At 39.5% G+C, this 23,340-nt stretch overlaps 1 protein-coding gene across 2 annotated transcripts in view; it reads left to right on the forward strand.

The window, feature by feature from the left end:
- The window catches only part of LOC108988506 (sacsin), a 50,572-nt gene extending 32,993 nt beyond the window's left edge, over positions 1-17,579 (forward strand). Inside the window, exons 5-13 of one of the 2 annotated variants that reach the window (XM_018961774.2) lie at positions 2,047-2,310; positions 5,458-5,678; positions 6,731-7,002; positions 8,304-11,358; positions 11,439-11,571; positions 14,397-14,911; positions 15,038-15,946; positions 16,598-16,780; positions 17,038-17,579. In XM_018961774.2, the coding sequence (XP_018817319.2) occupies positions 2,047-2,310; positions 5,458-5,678; positions 6,731-7,002; positions 8,304-11,358; positions 11,439-11,571; positions 14,397-14,911; positions 15,038-15,946; positions 16,598-16,780; positions 17,038-17,235 (5,750 nt within the window). In that variant the 3' untranslated portion in view covers positions 17,236-17,579. The remainder of the gene's footprint in view (positions 1-2,046; positions 2,311-5,457; positions 5,679-6,730; positions 7,003-8,303; positions 11,359-11,438; positions 11,572-14,396; positions 14,912-15,037; positions 15,947-16,597; positions 16,781-17,037) is intronic. The other variant, XM_018961775.2, reaches the window with a different exon arrangement.
- Positions 17,580-23,340: the final 5,761 nt, after the last annotated feature.

A 23,340-nucleotide genomic window follows, 5' to 3' on the forward strand; every position in this document is an offset into this window, starting at 1 on the left:
CGGGAATCAAACAACATTAAAGTCCCCGCACAGAACCCAAGGTAAGTCCCATAAGTAATACATACCCGCCAGTTCCTCCCACAAAGAGCTCATTTCTCGATCTGCATTAGGACCATACACACCCGCAAGAGCCCACTTCCACCCATCCTCAATATTCTTGAAAGACCCAGCCACTGAATAATTCCCGATACAGTCCTCCACTAACTCCACCACTCTCGTATCCCACATAAGCAACGCCCCTCCTGAGGCATCCAAATAAGCTAGATGACTCCACCCCACATAAGAACATCCCCATAAGCTTCGAATAATATTTCTGTCAAAGTAGCCCAGCTTAGTCTCTTGAAGACATACAATATCAGCTTTCCAACTACGAATGAGGGATCTAATGCGAAGTCGCTTGTTTACATCATTAATCCCCCGTACATTCCACGATAAGATTCTAGGCTTCAAAAGATAAACAACTCCCCCCCCCCCCTCCAACCTTTCCCTCCCACTACTACTCTCCTTGTTATCATAATTAATAGAACATGTCAATCCTTTCTGCTCTCTATCTTTTTTAGCTGCTGACTTCATTGCCGATGGTCTACCTGCTTCAATAGCAATTAAGAGGTCCGGCCTTAAATTGCTCTTCATAACCTTCGCAAGAAATCCCCACAAACCCCTGTAACTCTGCCACCTTTTTCACCACCCAATCCGACGATGTGGGAATAGGTGGAATAACACAAAGTGGGGTAGGACTACCCTGCTCGTTCTTATCACCCCCTGTCTCACAGGCCACTATTTGTAAGCCATTTGAGAAACCAACTGACTGCAAAGCCTCTTTGACACTGCCAACTAGAAAGCCACCTATATTCGGCTCTTCAAAGCCATCTGAAAGTGCCACTGCATACTATAAATTGCATATTGTGGTTAACGCTTCCAGCACTGCATACTGTAAACTCCCCGAGCCTCCCACTGCCTCGCCATCCACAAGAGGCTAGTCACCCACCCATGTAACAAGCTCTGATGAGGGTGCCTCCACCGTCGGGATGGGCTCCTTTGAGAACACCCTACACTCCCTGTCTATCACGGACCCAACATCATGTTCTACGAAAACATCCTCATCCTCCTGCCGATGTGGCTGTGTTGACTCACGAAGAAGGTTGTCGGCGACCGTCGGTAGTTTTGTACTAGGATTGGGTACCTATCAAGTTTGCCTTCTCTGCAGGATTCGTGGCTCAAGGTAGCGCCTTCTGCCCTAGGAGAGCCTCACTGTAAGACCGAGGAGTTGTCTGGTGCGCCATCGACGTTGTTGAGAATAGCCATGGAGGACCACCTCCTTTGCCAAGCTCCTTCGAGTTCCCTGCCTGATTCTGCCATTCCAGGCCACCTCTGGTTCTAACTTCCTCACCCACACTAGGGGATGAAGAAAGTTCTTTTAAGGTATCATCGAAGTTCCTCCATCCCTCCCCCTTCCAACCTTCTGACACCACTACCAAGCCTCGCTTCTTCTCATGGCCAAACTCCGATATGGAAAGGAAGCTGCCATGGAAGATTTTTCCCCTCTGAACCAGAAGCACCTGATTCCCTTTCCTATGAGTTTTGAGGAACTCAGAAGAGCCCACTGAACCCACACAATCCTTCACCGTAGAAGCCAACCACAAAAGAGCATCATGATCGACAGAGATATACTTTACCACACGGCGACTACACTCTGTTATCCTCCACCACTTCACACTATCTTTCTTGAACACAAAAGACTTATGATCAATAATTACTTCTCTGCAAGACCCCATCGCGATCACCAAGATGACAAACTAATATGAATGAAATGCTAACACTAACCACCACCAAAGAAAACCTACACCATGACCTCCATGGTATCAACGAAGAAACTCCCTCTCTATGTGATTTTTTGCATGTGTACGGAGAGAAAAAGTTTGGGAGAAAACCAAAGAAGATTTTTGCATATGTTTTAAACTAGTATTATTAGTTAGGTGGGGGCCTTTTTTTAGCCTTGTCATAAATTGGAGCATTATTCTGAATCTTGTTTGTTTACTTGTACAGGTGAATTTCAAGGGCCTGCCCTAGTAGCCATTTTGGAAGGGGTCAGCTTGAGTAGAGAGGAAGTAAGTAGCCTCCAGCTTCTCCCTCCATGGAGACTACGAGGCAATACTCTTAATTATGGTTTGGGACTGCTTAGCTGTTATTTTGTCTGTGACCTCCTTTCAATTGTTTCTGGTGGCTACTTCTACATGTTTGATCCTTGTGGTCTAGTGCTAGCTGTACCTTCAACTTGTGCTCCCACGGCAAAAATGTTTTCACTGACAGGTATGTTGCTCAACGCTATTCAAGGTACCAGTGATTCACTACTTTCCCACTATATTGCTTCCTTCATAGTTGACCTGGCAAGGCCTCCTTGTTCTCAATATTCTGCACGTTGCTCCTAGTGAAATTGTTGTGGTTTTACTTAACTGTGTATCGTGATATATAGCTTCATTGGGAACAGCACTTTTGAGAATCTTGGAGGAGCCGGCTTTTCTGATGCCAGATAGAACTTAACGAAGTTGTCTGTGTCCATTTATATTGTGTGCGCGTTTGAGTGTGTAGGCTTGCTGATTTGTGACCACAAAAGCTTGTAGATTTCCAAAGAATAGGAAGTAGCATTTCCTGCCACCAGACACAACTATAGATTTCTGAAGTAGCATTTTCACTGAAATTTCTCATAAATTTCCCTGTAGTGACATTATTTTGTGTAATATGTTCAGCTGAAGCTGGAGAAATAGATGAAATTTAAGGCATGAGGCTGTAATTTGGTTTGTTGGTGACAGGATTTTAGTCAGAAACACTTGCCAAGGGTGTTAGTCACAAGCAATATTCTGAGTGTTAATTGCTGGAAGAAAATCTGAAATGGGTAATCAAGGGATTTTTTGAGAAATGTTTTGGGACCACTTAAGAATTTTGAGATTGTTAAGAATGACTAATAGTCGGTGGACATGGTGAGAGCAAGAGACCAAGTACACTGGGAGTCTACCTCAGATCCCAAGTAGAAAAGAAAAGAAAAGCCTGGAGTCTAAAGCTATAGAAAAATAAATGAGCAACCATCCAATAGTAAAGTGTATTGAAGAAAAAAGCCTTGAGGTCCTCTAATGTCCTTGAGCTGTCTTTAAAGTTGCTTCAATTAAACAATATAGAAAGCTGAAATCCTGATTGTTTATTAATTTGATCATTCTAAACTGAATTTTCAAAGGGTTTTGAAGCAGTTTATATTCAACTATCATTGGCTTTTTCAACTATCAAAAAAAGATGTCAATATGTTTCAATTTGTATCTTTTAGCAAAAAATCTGATGGAAGTAAGCCCTTCTCAGTAGTAGGAACCGGGGTTTTTCTTCTAGGCTTTTTTTCTCTCCGTACATTTCTTCTTCCTTTGCGTTTTTTTTCTGCTTGCTGTTGGTAGTGTTGTGTTAATGGCATCAACGTATTGTGGTGATTAGGGTATTAGTCCATGTTGAGTTATTGTGTTGGTCGGTTACGATGGGGTTGTGCAGAGAGGTGGTTATTGATCAGAAAGTTTTTGAGTTCAGAAAGGAGAATGATAAGTGGTGGAGAATCACTGAGAGCAGCCGCCGGGGGGTGAAATACATTTCTTTGGACCATGAAGCCCTGGGATGGTTGGGTTCAATGGTTAGGGAGTGTGCAGCTACTTTGGGCCCTGTAGAGTTCCTGGGAACTCGTAGAAAGGGAAATAATGTTTTAATGGTGAGGAGAGGTTGTAACAACAACTGCTATTTTATCTGCATTTCAGAATTTGGGCATGAAAAGAGGAGAGGTATACTATTGGTGCCGGAAGGAAGGAAGGGAGAGGGATGGAGGAACTTTGGTGTTACTCTTAAGGAGCTCAGTCCTCCTTCCTTTGTTTCGAGTGTGAGAAACAGAGGTGGTATGGTTCAGGATGGGAACCCGAAGATGGTTAGGGGTGGTTTTGGGCCTATCTTGTGCAAGAAATGCTTCTTGAGTTTTTAGAGGAGTCAGACCCCTTCTGCCTTGGAATATGTCCTTGCATGATCTGCAGAGGAGTCAGACCACCTTCCTTGTTCCCCTTTTCTGCCCCTAGTGTCAAATTGAGTCATCGAAGGATGACCCATTTTCAGGGTTGCGGCAATGATCTCCTCACCACCATGAATGCCTTTGCTTTGGCCCCATTTGGTGGTTCTCATGACCAAATGGGTTATTCTGATTCTTGCCCATGACCCATCATCATTACTTCAGAAAAACAGAGCAGATACTCTGCTTAACTCGACAACAAATTTCTCCCAACCCAGACGTTCATACCCTTCTGAAATGACTAGAACACCCCGCTGACCTCCTCCACCATATTCAGTAGGAGTTAAATATCTACTGTGGACATTGGAGCAGCGTTGAGCCAACAAAGCTTTGTTCCTTCGCGCATGTGTTTTATGAATTCCAGCTCTCTCTGCCTGGAACACTGCTTCCACCATAGCCACCAGCCACCCCTATACCACTACAACTCAGAACTACAGACCTTGATACCCCTCTGCTCTTCTTCACAAGTTTGACTGAGGATCTCCATGCTTCCGTTGAGAACTTGAAAGCCTTCGATTCCACTTAAAAGCAAACGAATTGACCCATAGTAATCTGAAATCTAATGTATGAAATGAAACGGAAGGAGTCAAAAACTAACAGTGTCATCTCACCCAAAAGCACTTCTAAGGGATAAAACTTCAGGAGGTTTGGGCCATCATCAAACCCTTTAAGCTTGATTTAGTTACCAGTATAGAAGAATCATTATTTAAGATGTTTTTGTTGCTAGTTTGGGTTGAGGGCTTTTCATGGGATGGGTCTTATGATTTGTTTCAAAGTAGAAAATACTATGCCCTTATGTTGTTCCCAACAATCGTAACAGTTATGATTTTTTTTTTCACTTACTTTTTCACCGATGCAGTTTCCACTTGCGGTGCCTTGTCTTTCTGCATCTTATTTTGTCCCATTAGATAAATATTCTGGAGTATGCTTCTCTTTCCATTAAATTTTGGATAAATTGCTCCTTTCTATCCCAACTTTGGTAAACCTCAGGTAAATTATGACATAATGGATTGCGGATGCATGACTTGAATGACTGTGGCACCCACCACCAGATCATGCAAAATTATAATCTTTCCTTCTAAGTGTCTCAAAAAATACTCTATTTTTCCTATTTTGTAGGACACTAAAAGGTTGAAAGTATAATTTGACACGATTTGGCAGTAGTTTCATGCTCTGTGTTGGGTCCTCGTCACTCAGTTTTGGATTGAAGGGGATATTACATATGATCTGATAGTCTAGGAGTGAAAACTTTCAATTTTTTCCCAAATTTTCTTGGATGGTTGATTTTCTAATGTTTTAGATCTTTATAGTCAGTGTCCTGCATTAATAGAATTGAAGATTTGAAATGATTTTTTTGTGCTGGGGGATTTCAGGCACTAATTTGACCCAGCGGTTTTGTGATCAATTTATCCCCATGATGATTGGTCAAAATATGTCATGGTCATCATCAGACGCTACCATTATCCGCATGCCTCTGTCTTCTGAATGCTTGAAAGATGGACTGGAGATTGGATTAAAGAGAATAAAACAGATAACTGACAGATTTTTGGAGCATGCATCTAGAACACTTCTTTTCTTGAAGTCAGTTGTACAGGTATGAACAGTTCCACTTATAATGAAGGTATTGCATGTTTGTAGCTGTTGGTACAACATAAAATGTTTGGAATATCTCCCATATATTTTTTTTCAAGAAATAAAAATGAGGAATTTTTAACTGAGAATTAGATAAGGCTGCAATTGCCAACATCTTGAGTTTAAGTGGGATATCAAATTACCTTTTTATTTTATTGAAAATGCTACTTCTAAGATCCTATAAGCCGGAGCACTTGTAATATGTTTCTTAGAATATGCAAATGTAATAGAAAGGCGGATGAATCACTTAGTCCTCCATTCTCCCAAATATATCAGAAAGATGGTTACACAATTGACTGATGATGGGACACCTCATCTGAGGAAACATCGTGTAATGGTGTTGGACTGGTGTTGCATGTGTAAGAAGAATGGGGAATCAGTAGATCACCTGTTTTTACATTGTGAGGTGGCCAAGACCATGTGGGATGATTTTTTTGCCGGAATTGGATTCTCATGGGTCATGCCTCAAAGGCTGGTGGAATTTCTAGCCAGCTGGGGATGCCTCCAAGGTAATCCACAAGTGTTAGCAATCTAGAAAACGGCTCATATATGTCTGTGTTGGTACACTTGGCGGGAGAGAAATGATAGAAGCAACGAGGACCGCGAGAGGACAATGGATGAGCTTAAAGTTCTCTTTCTTAAAACCTTGTTCTTATAGGCCGGAGCGGGGAGGGGGGGGGGGGTCATTGATTTTAATGGACTAAATGTCCATGATTTTCTATATTTGGTTGTAAACCCTAGTTAGGTACTTCTTACGTATACTTCATGTGTACTTGGGCTATGCCTTCTCTTCTTATGAATAAAAATTCTTGATTACCTATCAAAAAAAAAAAAAAAAATTATAAAAAAAAATGTCAAAGGAGCCGAATTAGTTTTTCTAATTTATCATGTTTTCTTGGAGTGTGCGCATTATATCTGGAAAGCTGAATTAGTCATGATCATTTAATAATCTCTATCAACAATTTCTTTATTATTTTCTTGTAATGTTGTCTCATAAATTTAATATTTAAACAGGTATCATTATCAACATGGGTGGAGGGAAATCCACAGCCATGCCTGGACTATTCGGTTTGTGTTGATTCATCATCTGCTCATCTGAGAAATCCTTTCTCAGAAAAGAAGTGGAGGAAGTTCCAAATATCAAGGCTTTTTGGTAGCTCGAGTGCAGCAATAAAATTGCAAGTGATTGATGTGATAATTTTACAAGGAGAGACTAGATTTGTTGATCGATGGCTTGTTGTGCTTAGCCTCGGTTCTGGGCAAACAAGAAATATGGCACTTGATAGGTATGTTGGAGAGATAAGTGTGTATAGGAGATTTCCTTTTAACATGCCACTACCCTTGTAAAGTTGAAAGATGAAAGTATGTTTGTTTTTAGGTTAATTATAGCTATCCTCCCCTAACTAGAGGGTCATTTTCACAAACACTCTAATGTGAAAATTATAAATTGATAGAAACTAATGTGTTAGTTTCAACATATTAGTGCACCTGCAACCCAAACAGCCCACTAATTTGTTAATTTTGTCATTATTTTTTGTTGGTGAGGTGGAAATTGCTATTTAATCTCGAGTTACAATGTTGATTTTTAGAACTTGTAGTTTAGGGGGGACATTGAAAATGTCGCCATAGATTTGGGACGATAAACTACAATTAAAACTAATTTCTTTTTTATGATATAATAGAATATGTTAGTGTTTCTATATTAGAGGACTCGGCCAAAAAAAAAACGTTTATATATTAGAGGATTTCCCTGAAATTAACTAACTCTTTGCTGGCAGACGTTTGCTCATCGGGAGCATTTGTATTGTTTATAATGCAAAATTCTCAAGTTCGTATTTATAGCAATAAACATTAGCTCATTACTGTGAATTGCAGGTGCCCTAGCTTAAAGCATGAATGCTTTTTTATTTTTGGTTCCCTTTGCACAGTTTTTTCAGTAACAAAATTTTGACTGAGCATAATTAGATGACTGATTAATATCTGGTATTTTTCATTCTATTCCTGAGCGGTATGTTCCTCGTCGATCTTGAGACATGATATTACCTTTATGCCAAAGTTTTCACAAAAAAGCTTTTTGGAGTAAATTGTTTGACTGGAAATGTTCTTATTCTTTGATTTGGAAATGTACTTTATGGGAATAAAGGAAGTGTTTATATTGTCATATCTCTGTGTGGTGATGATCTTCTAACTTACTTCTGGATGTTATAACCGGTCTATTAGTCATTAAATTTTCATGAAGGATATATTTCTTGACTCGGGAGATTTTTAGTAGTTTAGTAACTAGTTACTTAGAAACCAAGATTTACATTTTTGCTTTATGTCTACAATGTATGCTTCTGGTCTAAATTATCATAAACAATAATTTATGGAAATTGTTCGTAGATTTAAATAAATTATGGTGCTGGCTCTCAGTTTTGTGTCCCCTTCCCTTTTCTTAAATTTCTACCGTCTGAACTTTGATCCAGCTTCTAACTGAGCCAAAAGTAACCAAGTGTGATGATATATCCTTCCCTTCCATGTTTCCCAAGAAAACTTCTGCTGATTTCTCTGAATTCACATGTTGGATGGCATCATTTCATCATTGCAGGCGGTATCTGGCATACAACTTGACACCTGTTGCTGGCGTTGCAGCACATATTTCCCGAGATGGCCATCCAGCTGATACTTATTTAACAAGCTCAATGATGTCCCCTCTTCCTTTGTCTGGTGTGGCAGATTTCCCTGTTACTGTTTTTGGATGTTTCCTTGTGTGTCACAATGGAGGTCGTTTCCTTTTCAAAAACCAAGACCAAGAAGCTTTGTTAGGAGTGCAGCCCGATGCTGGAAATCACTTAATTGAAACTTGGAACAGAGAACTGATGTCATGTGTTCGTGATTCCTACATTGAAATGATTCTGGAAATCCAAAAGTTGAGGAGAGATCCTGTGAGTTCTTCAGTTGAGTCAAATGCTGGTCATGCAGTTAGTCTGTCTTTGAAGGCCTATGGAGATCGGATTTATTCCTTTTGGCCAAGGTCTAGCAAGCACACTTTGATTGGTGAAACTAGCTATGAAAAAGTTTCAGTTCCAACGGAAGTGCTTAAAGCAGATTGGGGATGCCTAGTAGAGCAGGTAATAAAGCCTTTCTATGCTCATGTTATACACCTTCCTGTGTGGCAGCTGTACTCAGGAAATTTAGTTAAGGCTGAAGAGGGGATGTTTCTCTCACAACCAGGGAATGGGGTAGGTGGTAATTTGCTTCCAGCTACAGTTTGCAGCTTTGTGAAAGAGCATTATCCGGTATTTTCAGTACCATGGGAGTTAGTGACTGAGATCCAAGCCACGGGGGCTACAGTTCGTGAAATTAAACCTAAAATGGTTCGAGATCTTCTCAGGGTTTCTTCAACATCTATTGTTCTTCGATCTGTTGACACTTATGTTGATGTCCTTGAGTATTGCATGTCTGATATTCAGCTCCCAGGATCGTCTAGTTCTAATGAAGATGATGCATCACTTAACCCCATTAATGCAATTTCAACTTATAGAGCATCTAATTTTGTGGGCAGTAGTTCTACTTCTGTTTCAGTCCCTTATGTGCCTAGCTTTCCAGGGTTGTCTGCTGAGAGTGCAGCCAGCTCTGGAGATGCTCTTGAAATGATGACAAGTTTGGGGAAGGCTATATTTGATTTTGGTCGGGGAGTTGTTGAAGATATTGGTAGGACTGGAGGGCCGTTAATTCAAAGGAATATAATCGGTAGTAGCAGTAGTTGGAGCAGTGGAAATTTGGACCAGAAGCTTTTATCAATAGCTGCTGAGATCAAAGGCTTACCATGTCCAACTGCAACGAATCATCTCTCAAAGCTGGGGGTTACTGAATTGTGGTATGGAAACAAGGAGCAGCAGGCACTAATGAGTCCCTTGGCCGCAAAGTTTGTCCATTTCAAGATATTAGATAGATCAATCTTGGCTGATATTTTTTCAATTCCTTCTCTTCAGACATTGTTAAAGCTACAAAATTTCTCTGTTCACTTGCTGGCTAGTCATATGAGGCAACTTTTCCATGCCAATTGGGTGAGTCATGTAATGGCTTCAAATATGGCTCCTTGGTTTTCTTGGGAGAAAACATCAAGTTCCGGTGGTGAAGGTGGCCCTTCCCCTGAATGGATAAGACTCTTTTGGGAAAGTTCCAGTTGGCCACCAGAAGACCTCTCTCTATTTTCTGATTGGCCCCTAATTCCCGCCTTTCTTGGTAGGCCAGTCTTATGCCGTGTAAGGGAGCGTCATTTGGTCTTCATTCCACCCCCAGTAACTGATCCGGCCACTGAAGATGGTATCTCGGAAATGGGTGCTACAGGAATAAGTCCAGCTGTCATACCAATGAATCTGACTTCTGAGCCTGGATTAGTTCAATCCTATGCTTTGGCTTTTGAAGTAGTAAGGACCAAATACCCTTGTTTGTTGTCACTTTTGAACAACTGTAACATACCCATTTATGATGTAACTTTCATGGACTGTGCTGCTCCATGCAATTGTCTTCCTATTCCTTTTCAGTCTTTAGGGCAAGTTATTGCTTCTAAGCTTGTTGCAGCTAAACATGCTGGCTACTTTCCTGAAGTTGTGTCTCTTTCGACTTCAGATCGAGATGAACTTTTTACCTTTTTTGCCATTGATTTATTTTCTAATGGCTCTAATTACAGAATTGAAGAACGTGAAGTCTTACGTTCCCTTCCTATATATAAAACGGTGGTGGGATCATACACACACTTGCATAGTGAAGATCAATGTATGATCTCTTCAGATTCATTCCTTAAACCATATGATGAGCGTTGCCTTTCTTATTCAAATTCAATTGAGTGTTCATTACTTAGAGCACTTGGAATCTCTGAGTTGCATGATCGACAGATTTTGATCACTTTTGGATTGCCTGGGTTTGAGGAGAAATCTCAGTCTGAACAGGAGGATATCTTAATTTATCTTTACACGAACTGGCAAGATCTTCAGGTTGATTCTTCTTTGGTTGACACTTTGAAGGACACTAAATTTGTGAGGAATGCTGATGAGTTTTCCACAGATCTGTTTAGATCCAAGGATCTGTTTGATCCCACTGATGCTTTACTAACATCTGTTTTCTCTGGTGAGAGAAAAAAGTTTCCAGGAGAAAGGTTCAGTGCTGATGGGTGGCTTCATATTTTGAGGAAAATCGGCCTTCGAACTGCAACTGAAGCAGATATAATACTTGAATGTGCTAAAAGAGTAGAATTTCTTGGACGTGAATGCATGAAATCAGGCAATTTGGATGAGTTTGACTTGGACATAACCATTTCTCAGAATGAAGTTTCTATGGAAATATGGTCATTAGCTGGATCTGTTGTTGAAGCTATTTTCACAAACTTCGCTGTGCTTTACGGAAACAACTTCTGTAATCTCCTTGGCAAGACTGCATTCATACCTGCTGAACTGGGCTTACCAAATTTTGGAGGCAAAAAAGGTGGCAAGAGAGTGCTCACTTCATATAGTGAAGCTATTCTGTCAAAAGATTGGCCTCTGGCCTGGAGTTCTGTGCCCATTCTCTCGAAACAAGCTGTTGTTCCTCCAGAGTACTCATGGGGAGCACTCCACCTGAAAAGCCCCCCGGGTTTTTCTACTGTTCTAAAACATTTGCAGGTCTGGTGCTCAACTTCCTTCTATATTGCTCTGAGATTACAATAGATCCGAATTGTCTAGCTAATACATGTATGCTTCAGATTATCGGAAGAAATGGCGGTGAAGACACTCTTACTCACTGGCCAACTACATCTGGAGTGATGAATATTGATGAAGCCTGTTGTGAGGTTTTGAAATATCTGGATAAGGTTTGGGGTTCCCTTTCTTCTTCAGGTAGATATCTTCTTCTTCTTCTTTTTTTCTTTTTTACTGAAGAGATTTGAAGGGGTGGTATCCCTTCAAGATTGGTGAGGCTTCATCCATTTTCACATATAGTAATAGGTCTTTTAACAATTTAGGCACTTTTCCTCTTATACGAGAGATGATAAGGTAAAATAAGATAAACTAGGCCCATTTGGATACTGAGAACATCTAAGTAGATTTGTGAATATTAGTTAAATGATTTGAGTTAAGATGTTTTATTGGGTTTTAGGAAAGGAGAGAAAGTTGAATAAAAATATTATAAAGTTAAAAAATTGTTTGAATATAATTTTTTTGTTTGGGAGTTTGGAAAAGTTGTAATGCTTAGGTAATGATTAGATGAAAAAGTTGAAGATTTGAAATTGAGAAGTGTTTGTGTTTGATTGATGTTTGGGAAAAAAATATCTGAGAATATCTTAAAATACTTGAGAACAGTTGTGTTGCCAAACTGACCCTAAATCTTTCTTTTACTGTCTCCAACTTGCTATGCAATACACTTCACCATTCAAATACATGCAAAGTGATATATCATTCTGATTTAGGCAAACTTTAGGCTATGTCCATCATGGTATGTAAATTTATGCGGATGATTTGGATCTACAAATTATCTCACTGTTGGATGTAAAAGAGGTGAGGCCCTGACAATCATAATTTGGCCGTGCCCTATTGTCTAGTCAGGGAATGGTTTTCTTCTTGTTTAATTAATTGCTTAAATATCAATAGTCTGTTTTTTGGCCATTGATTTTATGCTGGATTACTTGTTAATTAAATTTGTTTAGTGTGGCTGTGTTATAAAAGTTGAATTGTAAATTTGAAAATAGTGGGAAAAAGGAGAGGAAAAAAAGAGAATGTGAAAAGGTAAGGTTTTTGGACTGACCATATACAAGTCCTTTCACCATATTTATAGTTGGTTTATTCTTAAGATGGTGAGAACGACTAGGTTTTGGACTGTATATGTATAAGTCCTTTCACCATATATTTATATTTGGTAATTGCTTAAGAACGTGTATAAGTCTTTCAAATGAGATCTAAGAGGCTTCCTCCTGTGTAACATAATTACAATAATATCCTTGAGCTGTAAGAGTAACAAGCTAATATAAAATATAACTTTTATCACTACCCCCTCAACCTAGGGCATTTAAATCAAGCATACCCAACTTTTTGGACAATTGCTGAAAGGAGGCACAAGGTAATGGTTTGGTGAGAATATCACCCAGTTGATCTTTGGAGCAAACATACAGAGTGACAATCTGTTTGTGCATCAAATTAATCCTGAATAAAATAATGGTAAACCTTGATGTGTTTGGTACACTCAAGGAAAACAGGATTGTTAGCAATAAACAGAGTGGCCTGATTGTCACAGTCAATCGTTTGCCCCTTGGGGGAAGAGTAGCAGTTCCCAATCTGATTGTGTACTCATTTTCTCATCATAATATAATTCCGTCCATATGAAGCCAAAGTCCACTTATAAGATGAAAGAATGGAGATAGACGATAGGGCACATACAAAGGAATTGTAACACCGCAATGGAAGGCCTAAACCACATAGCCTATACTCCAAAAGAACTAGCCAATGATACAATTGGAGCCCCATTAGAACCTTATAAAAAGCAAGAACTTCTCCTTCCCAAGCAATGCAGGGATCCCATACACCACCTACCATTATCCTTATCATATGGGGTGTTACAGGAATGCAAGAGGAAATAGGATGGTAGGAAACAAAACAAGCAATAGGAGTACAAGTACGCATACCTCATTGTAAAGCAATAGGTAAATCATTGGTATTTAAGGGAGAGAAGAATGGAACAAGGACCTCAAACAAAGAAGATGCAATGTCGGGGATTTAAGAAACAAAGCATCAATCTTGAGATCGTTGATAAACTTGCAATGTAGGATTAAGAAGAGACATTGAGGAGGGAGAAGAGAGGAAGATAAAGGTAGCAGAAGATTAGGGGAAGATAACGACTCCCCTCACTACTAGAGATGGGGTCAGATCACACACTTCGACCGAATTTGACCAGGTGAGGAGGAGTTGGACTCAAAGAAGGTAACATTAACACTCACAGAGTATCTACTAGACTCAAGACTGTAACATCGATAGCCTTTTTTAATATGAGAGTACCCAAGGAAACACAAGTCTAGGGCGATAACTTATCTAGATGAGAATCAAGGATATGAACAAAGGCGACACACCCAAATGGGCATGGAGTAAGAGGAAAAGGTGCGTGATTAGGATATAAAAGAGAAACTAGGACAACATTGGTGAGAACAATGTCACCCCAAAAATGTTTATTTACCTACGTATTGAATGTCAATGTGCTTGCAATATTCAATAAATGATGATGCTCACGCTCAGCAACACTATTTTGTTGAGAAGTATGAGCAGAATTACTTTCATGAATAATAACATGATCACCACAAAATAGATCTCATAACAAACCAAGTTTATTCTAATGTGTCATCAGATTGACAACTGACTACTAATCAAGAATTTTATGATGGGGTTAGGGATAATGCTGATGTATCTTGTTTCCAATGTGAAGTGCGCTCATTTTCTCATCCAGGATAGTTTTCTTAACTCGTTCTCATGCATATATTTATGCCAATTGGTCCAAGATTCTTTGTTTTGCTTAGCTATGGAGAGTATAGCATTGATCAGAAAAATAGGTCGGCTTGCATTAGAATCTCAGATTTAGAAAGTCAGGTCACAAAATAGCTCAAGTTCTAATCAGTTTTTTTTTTTTTCAACAACAAATCATCACAAATTCTGAGTTTCTTGTATATTTGTTTTTCACACAGATGTAAAGGAGTTGCAGAAAGTGGCATTTCTGCCTGCTGCAAATGGAACACGTTTGGTGACTGCAAGCTCTCTTTTTGTGCGTCTGACAATTAACTTGTCTCCATTTGCATTTGAACTTCCTTCTTTATATCTCCCTTTTGTGAAGATTCTCAAGGACTTGGGACTTCAGGAAGTTCTATCAGTTGTTTCTGCAAAGCATATACTTCTAAATCTCCAGAAAGCTTGTGGATATCAACGTTTAAATCCAAATGAACTCCGTGCCGTGATGGAAATTTTGTATTTTGTCTGTGATGAGACTGTCGAGTCTGATAGGTCCATTTTGAAATCAGAAGCAATAATCCCAGATGATGGTTGCAGACTTGTTCATGCGAAATCCTGTGTGTATATTGATGCTTTTGGCTCCCGATATATCAAATGCATTGAGACCTCAAGATTAAGATTCGTTCACCCTCATCTTCCAGAGAGAATATGTGTAGTCCTCGGTATCAAAAAGCTATCTGATGCAGTCATAGAGGTAGCTTGACATTCTGAAAGTCCTTTTCTTGTATTTTTATTTTTGTCTTTTTTGTTTTTAGTTTTACTTGGATATGGCGAATGTATGCTTTTCTGATGACTGGGAAAAATCTGCATCTGTTTTCAGGAACTAGATCCTGGAGAGCGTTTACAGCCCATGGAATGCATTGGATCAGTTCCACTTGGAGCCATCAAGGAGAAGCTTTCAAGCAGATCACTTCAGGGTGCTGTACATACCATTCTAAATAGTATGCCGAGTCACATTCCTGCAGTTCGTAATCTAGCTTTAGAAAATGTACAATTTGTTCTAGAATCTGTTGCAGAGAAGTTGCAGTTTGTTAAGTGCCTCCATACTCGTCTTTTGCTGCTTCCAAACTCTGTAGACATTACACGCGCAGCTAAGAATTCCCTTATTCCAGAATGGGAGGATGGATCCCAACACCGAACTCTTTACTTTGTTAGCAAGTCAAATGCCTGTTTTCTAGTTGCTGAACCACCATCCTATATTTCTGTTTCTGATGTTATTGCAATTGCCGTGAGCCAGGTTTTAGGCTCCCCAACACCATTACCAATAGGATCTTTATTTTCCTGTCCTGAAGGCTGCGAGACTGCAATTATTGACATTTTTAAGCTTTGTACTGACAAAAGAGAACCCACAGATGGAAGCACTAGTGTGCTAGGCGCAGAAATATTGCCTCAAGATGCTCTACAAGTACAATTTCACCCGTTAAGGCCCTTTTATGCGGGAGAAATAGTTGCTTGGCGGTCTCAGAATGGAGAAAAGCTGAAATATGGTAGGGTACCAGAGGATGTTAGACCATTTGCCGGCCAAGCACTCTATAGATTCAAAGTGGAAATTGCTCCAGGACGGACTCAGCCACTTATTTCTTCACAAGTTTTCTCGTTCAGGAGCATATCAAGTGGCAATGGAGCTTCCATGGCAACTTTTGTGGATAATATTCACCCCGCAGTTGATGGCAGCATACATGTTGAGGTGCCTGAAAGTTCTGGTGGGGACAAAACAAGATCTTCTCAGGTTTGGTCCTCTGTGTTGTTACTACTACATATTAATGGTTCGTTTATTGCTTTGTTTTCCTTCCATCTTTTGGGGAAAAAATTGTACTGCAATTTGAAAGAAAGATACTTGTCCTGATAATTCTGCCATGTTGTCATCTTCCACTGTCTTTGTTTTCTTTTAATTCTAGTTCAGGACGGATGCATTGATTTCTACCAGTCATGTGGTGTAATGGGGAAAAGTTGACTTCCATTTAGGTGTCTACCTTGCAGATAGTTTTTGTTTGTTTTTTGGGTTTTCGGCCTACCTATTGACCTATTTTTAAATTTGTTCTATATGTTAACTGTAGTCAATTTCCAATATCTCATTACCATTCTTGTATATCTTCAATATTTTCTTAACCACTCATTGCTGTAGAAAACATTGAGACTTTATGGGACATGGACTGGAACTCTTTCTTCATTTCCTTCAAGTGAATTTCCAGTACTTGAAAACAAAAAATTGTGGAATATGGAGTTCAGATAGGACTTTCCTAACTGCCAAATGCTTAACATGACATTCTCATGTTATTGCATTCACAGCTAGTGCACTTTCCAGTATTGTGTGATTGTCCGGCAGTGTCCTATGCATTGTGCTGTCACGCCTTAAACTGAAGGCTTTCTTTGTGGACAGCTGCAGCCTGGTAAAGAGCTTCAATATGGCAGAGTCTCGGCTGCAGAATTGGTGCAAGCGGTTCATGAGATTCTTTCTTCAGCTGGGATCAATATGGATATGGAGCAGCAGTCCCTACTAGGGAGAGCCGTAACCTTGCAAGAACAGCTACAGGAGTCCCAGGCAGCACTTTTGCTTGAGCAGGTTTGTAACTCGAAGTTTTGAATTGTATCATTTCTCATTCGCTAGTTCAACTCTACTTTGGTAAGGGGGCATAATCTCCAATATCGAATTACATGATTCGATGGATGGAGGGAGGGTCAGGTATCTTTTACAAAATGATGTGCAATTAAGATATCAGGGAGTAGCAACTTGTGGGTTTTTATAGGTACAACAATGTGATGGATCAAATCTTATGATAGCTAAATTCTACTGGTATGTGTTTTGGAACAAAATTGCAGGAAAAGGCTGATGTTGCCGCAAAAGAAGCTGAGACAGCAAAGGCAGCATGGCTTTGTCGTGTCTGTTTGAGTGCCGAAGTCGATATGACAATTGTTCCTTGTGGCCACATACTTTGTCGCAGATGTTCTTCTGCTGTTTCCAGTTGTCCTTTTTGTCGGTTCCAGGTCAAAAGAGTTATGAGGATTTATCGGCCATGAGAACTGATGCTTTGAAAGGGGAGTAGATTGTTGGTTAGTACTTGTTTACATTAGTAAATACATTTCTAGATGAGTGAAATCTTCTCACTTTGGTGACGAAAAATAAAGGAATCTTGCCTAGTTTTAAGTAGAAGGGGCGAAATTGTTAGGGGTAGTTGTTTTTGGAAGAAAATGAAAGAAGAGGGAAATTTATAGGGGTGTTTTCTAGAATTATTAGTTCACCCTCCGCCCCACCCCCCTTGCGTATGTTTAATTTGTCAATGTACAGAGAAAAACTGTAAATTGATTGTTGTACAGTTATATTTATCCTGATATTTTGTTATTTTATTTTCTATTTATTGATAGTATCAGCTTCAGTCACTAGGTAATATAAGATGCATGGCAGACAACCTGTAGAGGCTCCCCTTTTCAAATTGTGCCAGAATCCTTTTAGTGGAAGGGAAGCGAACTAAACAATTCCAAAGTCAATACACCAGGAGTTCTCAGGACCAGATTTCTTCATTTGGAGAGAAGAAATGATACTTGCAGTCGTGAGTGTATAAGCGTCGTGTAGTCGTTTTGAAAAAAGTGAATAAATATGGGACCTAAATGAAAAGAAATTAATTTTTTAATAGTAGATCTCACTCTTTTTCAAAGTGACTGCATGGCGTTTGCGCATTCTACGACTGTTGTAGCATTACTCTTTGGAGAGAGGCTTTGAAAAGCCTGCACTTACTCTCATGCAAGGATGGATCCGTAACAACGCCTCCTGGTGTTGGGAAGGAATCCTGCAAACGAGGAATCTCCTTTGTAAAGGGTCTTTCCTTCTCAGTCAGAAATGAGAACTTTGTTTATTAAATAAAATAAAAAATTCTACCTATCATCCCTACATCACCACACTTCCCAAGGATGAATAGAAGAACTCTTAAATAAATGATTGAGCCCGCAATCATGCTTTATAGCCCCCTTTTTGTTACCATGACTTTGGAGAAAATTTTAACCATGAACTGCCAACTCTTAAGGGATTTTGTAAAAGTAGCAAGACCGATTAAGGTATGTTTTTAAAGATCGATCTATCTAGGCAATGTTGGGGATAACCAATCTATTTCAAGAATGACATTAACTCATGGTAAACAAATAGATTTGTTTTGAGGGTTTATCCTATCCTTTTTTATCAAGCAATAATCAACAACATATCAACAAAAGGGCAAACCTTCCTGTTGGAGTAGAGACATTAAGTTTCTGATTTAATGATAAATTTCTATTCCATAAGGTACAAGTGACCACGTTTGAATTTTCCTTTGCCGTGGTGTAATCGCCGCCCACGTGGCATTAATGAAACAGTGGCATTTCATACTTCTCCCGAAATCCCCTTCCCCTTTCTCTAATATTGCGTTTTGTTCATTCCCATGAAATCCCCTTTCTCCCATCTTTCTGCTTTCTCAAAATCCACTTCCCCCATCTTGATTTGGGCATGCCTTTGTTCGTTACTTTTGCAGCAACGCTTCCTCGTCATCTTCCATGCCTTTGCCACTTTCTTCCTCCAATCTAGGCCTAGCCCTCTTCTTTCTGATACTGTACCCTTTGTTTAGAACTTTTGCAGCGGCTCAAAGATGCTCTCAAGTGACAAATTGACAATGACGTCCGGATCTCCATGCCCACCTTTCACTTCCCCGCCTTCCACCCCTTTCTCATCCTCCCCCGACAAACCAATTCTTCCTCTTTCACTACTTCTCTTACTTTAATGGAGAAAGATAGGTCATTAATGGAGATGATAGAGTGGGGAGTTGAACATTTGATTTGAAAGGTAGGATGGTCACAGTTGGCAGACTTCCTCTTTCACTACTTCTCTTACTTTAATGGAATTGCTTTGTTCATATTTGTTACTATGGACTGGGGTTGTGGGCAATCAAAATCCATATTTTTTTTAATATATCGGCTAAAGCCACATCAGCTAATTACTCGGCAATTCCCCACCGCTGATTGTACATAGCAAAACTGTTTCTGGACTTTCTCATGAATAATGCCTTGGCATGTGACACATATAGCAAAGGGGTCTGTCATCTCGACAATCACCAGCGTGGGCCTATCGTCATGCTCTGTTCTAAGATCATGCATCGCTCCACCAGCTTCGTGTGATCCCATAATCGTAGGCCACATATGTGGTCATGAACTTGAGGATTCATTCTCTTCAAATCTCACAGCCTTCTATTCCTTGATCGAATATAAACAATTTTGAAATTTTGGTTCCGTAGTCTTTTACCGTTATTGGCCACAAATCATACACAATCATTTTCACAATCATTTAACAGTTTTATTTTAAATGAATCATTTTTATAAAATAATTTATAAAAGTAACATCATATATTGAAATATCCTCAACTTAAAATAGAAAAATTATATTCGTAAGCCTCACACACCACACACCATCCTTTTTGTTATTTTTTTTTAATTTTTTTCTCTTTTCAAATTTGTGGTATATGGATGATGAGTAAATGAATTCAATTGTTATAAGAAAAATAAAACAAAAATTAAAAAAATCATGGAGTGTGATATATGAAGCTTATGAATAGCAAAACGCTTTAAAATATAGTTGTATAAAAAGGGGTGTACATGTGTATTATTACCCATTTTCTAACATTACAAAAAACAAATTACTGTATTAAACCTCTCTATAATTTCAATATAAAAAATAGAATAATGCTATTTTCAATCTAAATCTTGTAATCATCAATCATATTTATTAATGCGATATATTTTAAATAGTTTTATATACCAACTACTTAAATAGTAACTATTAAAATATGATACCTAAAAAATGTGATTTGAGATGACAAAATTTTGGATAAAGAAAAATGTTTCAAATAATATAGATGCAATTTTGTAAAACAATTTGTAGTTTGCAGGACTGTTGGATATGAAATGAATTATGGTCCAGTTTATTGAAAGCCCATTACTAGAGATAAAAGGAAAGTTGACTCACAAAAATGATATAAGACAAATATGTACTCCAAATAATGAAGAAAATCTCTAGAAAAGAAAGGGACCACTATGAACGAGGGGATTCGATAACTCAAACTATTGAGTTTTTATTTTTTATTAATATGTAATTTTATTTTATGAAAATATTAATTTCTTTAATATATTATTGGTTTGGACAATGATAATAAAATATTTTATCATGAATCTAATTGTAATTGTAAATGACTTTATATAATTATTGTGGCACCTCGTTCCTCGATAAAGAGCGTGGCGATGATTTGTGGTGCTAAGGGATGCCAACTAGTCGGCAATAACCTAGTGTTACTGTCTGATCTAGGTGAATAATCATGGGTCGGATACACTGTAAGTAAAGTAAGTCGAAGTAGAATAAGTTGAGGTTTAGTTAGAGACTAAACGCTAATTGTACCAGAGGTCTAAAGCGATAAAAGGTTCGTCCATTAAGAATAAAAATATCCATATGTCATTGTTATTTCCCAAATAATATTATATAGCACCAACTATTCATCATTTACATCTGGGTACAACAAACCGAACACGATTTGTTGCCTCACAGTTACCATTGTAATATATATGAAATTATATTAATTGGGTAAAAAATGAATTACGGGTTAGCTCGACCCATTTATATGAAAAAGGTCGAACATGTTGAAATTAGTTAAAATGGTTGAAACAGGTTAAATGGGTCATGTCCAAAATTATTAAATGGGTTAAACGGGTATTGTATCACCCGTTATTTGAATGGATTGTGTTAGGATTGTGTTTGGGTTGACCCATACAATCTAATACTCATGACTTAACAAAACAGGAACACAACTCGCAAACCCAAATTGTCATCCCTAATTAAAAGCTATGAAAGGCCATGAGAGACAATAAGACCATATAATATAGTAGATTTTGCCACCAAACGACCAATGGACATAGGCTTATATGCCGAACCACATATATTTCTTTTTTTATTTACACTACATATGTTTTATTTACTATTTATTTCTTATATAACATCCAAGCACTATATCAACGTCAAAGCCATCATCATGGGCCATTCAACCATATTGCTGGACTCTGACCCTATTGAAAATATGTATCAACGATTTAGCGCCATATGTAAAATTCGACAAATCACTCTCAAAACAATTGCATGACCCAACAAACCTAGTTCAACACAAAGGAGGTGCTACACTCAATGTAGCATTATAGCAGGAAAGGAGGAATAAAGTCCCAGTTGTTTCCTAGCTCGTCCCCTGGAGACTGGTCCACACACTGTAAGAAGCTAGGGCCACCGTGAACAAACTCCGTTCACTACCCAGGAGCTCCACCATAAACAACCAACAAAAGCCACTAAACTCATTTATTTAATGGAACTCGAAACAGAGTAAAGTTGATGCCCCGCGTTGCCCTTGTTACTCCCAACTACCTCACATTGCCAGTGTTGCCATCTCACTCAGAGGCTATCAATTCATGCTCCCCACCACCGGACATCAAGACCCACCTAGCCAGCCACCATCTAACAAAGATAGACATATTTTTTCCAATTAACAACCGAAGCAAAGCAAACTTTCTTGTTCGTCCATCATGGAGGCAACCCAGTCCACACCGAGCACCTTCATCCAAGAAGCTCCCAACACCACAACACCTCAAAACTAGTCACACCGCAACCCCTATTTTACATGACAAAGACATATAAGTCTGACTGGTGTTTCTCTTTATCTTTCATCTTTCATCTTCATTCATGCTTATTCATTCATTGGGAATCTCAGACCATCGTTTGGAACACCTGAGCAATCTCTTAGAAAATCCTGGGTGATCAATGCAACTCACCTGGGACAAAAGCGTTGCAGGTACCGACCACGCCAGTCTCAGACCTCCTAGTCGAGTGCTCGAACCATTCTGGGCGAGCCTAGGAAAAAAGCCTGGTGGGCACTTAACCTACCTGCACATAGAAAGCCTCAGGCGAGGAATGAACTTGCCTGCACACTCAAGGCAAGTAACCATGAAGCTCACCTGGACTCCAAATGCTTAGCCCACCCTTGCAATGATTAGTGAAGGCAAGCAATTAGCCAAATCCAAGCATAGAAAGTTTTGGGCGAGCAATGAGCCTGCTCGACAAATAATCAAGATGAGCAACCATAATGCTCGCTTCAACTATAATCGTTTAGCTTGCTCTCACAAGTATTAGCAAATGCAAGCAAGGCAGGCACTTAATATGTTCACATAGGAGCATTTTGGGCAAGCAATGAAGCTCCATTTCTGGCCTGAACTTTGGATGTTCTCCCCATAAAGTTCCTCAGTTTTCTACGAGACTCTTAAGGAAACACACAGAATGAAAGTCAATGAGTATATCAAAAGGTAGGTAACAAACTTGGGTCGCGGGCATGCAACCTACAAGCACCTTGCTCACCCCGTGGGCAAACACTATAAGTCGCCACCAATGCTCGGAACACCAAGACTAGCATTGGAGTCTCCCACCAAACACAAAGCAACTTGAGCACTTAAGCTTAACCAAGAGGGGAGCAACGGCGGATAAATGGCGAGCAATCCAACCCTCCCCCGAGCAACCGGTTAGCTAGGCAACATGCACTAAAACTCGCCCTCACCCAAGGCTCTAAAAGAGAATGAATAAACAAAAACACATGTAATTGACAAAAGAGATAAGTTGTGCCCACCCCAAGCTTCAGAGCAACAAAGACCTCCCTAGCAACAATGCTCGGGAGGTCTCCCCTAAGAAAGAAAGGTCTCCCCGAGCAACAATGCTCTCCCAAGCTACACAAGGCTCTCTCAAGCAATAAGGTTCTCTTGAGCAACAATGTTGCCCCAACCAACAACGCTCCTGCCGAGCAATGAAGCTCTCCTGAGTAAGAATAATCTCTCAAGACACAAAAAAACTCACCAAGCAATGATGCTTGCCCCAAGCAACAAAGGACCGTGCTACTTGGGCACCTTAGCTTTCTATCTTTGCCATAACAAATAGCCTTAGAGCACTCACTCGAGTGCGCCAAATCTTCATTATCAAGCAGGGCCACCCTCGAGCCTCGCCTGGGTGCCTCGAGCCCTCACCACACTCTAGCAAAAAAGAAAGAGAGGAAAAATCCTAACAACGGGGTTGAGCTATACTTGAGCACTATT

This window comes from Juglans regia, chromosome 13, assembly GCF_001411555.2.
Source record: "Juglans regia cultivar Chandler chromosome 13, Walnut 2.0, whole genome shotgun sequence".
NCBI classification, from domain to species: Eukaryota; Viridiplantae; Streptophyta; class Magnoliopsida; order Fagales; family Juglandaceae; genus Juglans; species Juglans regia.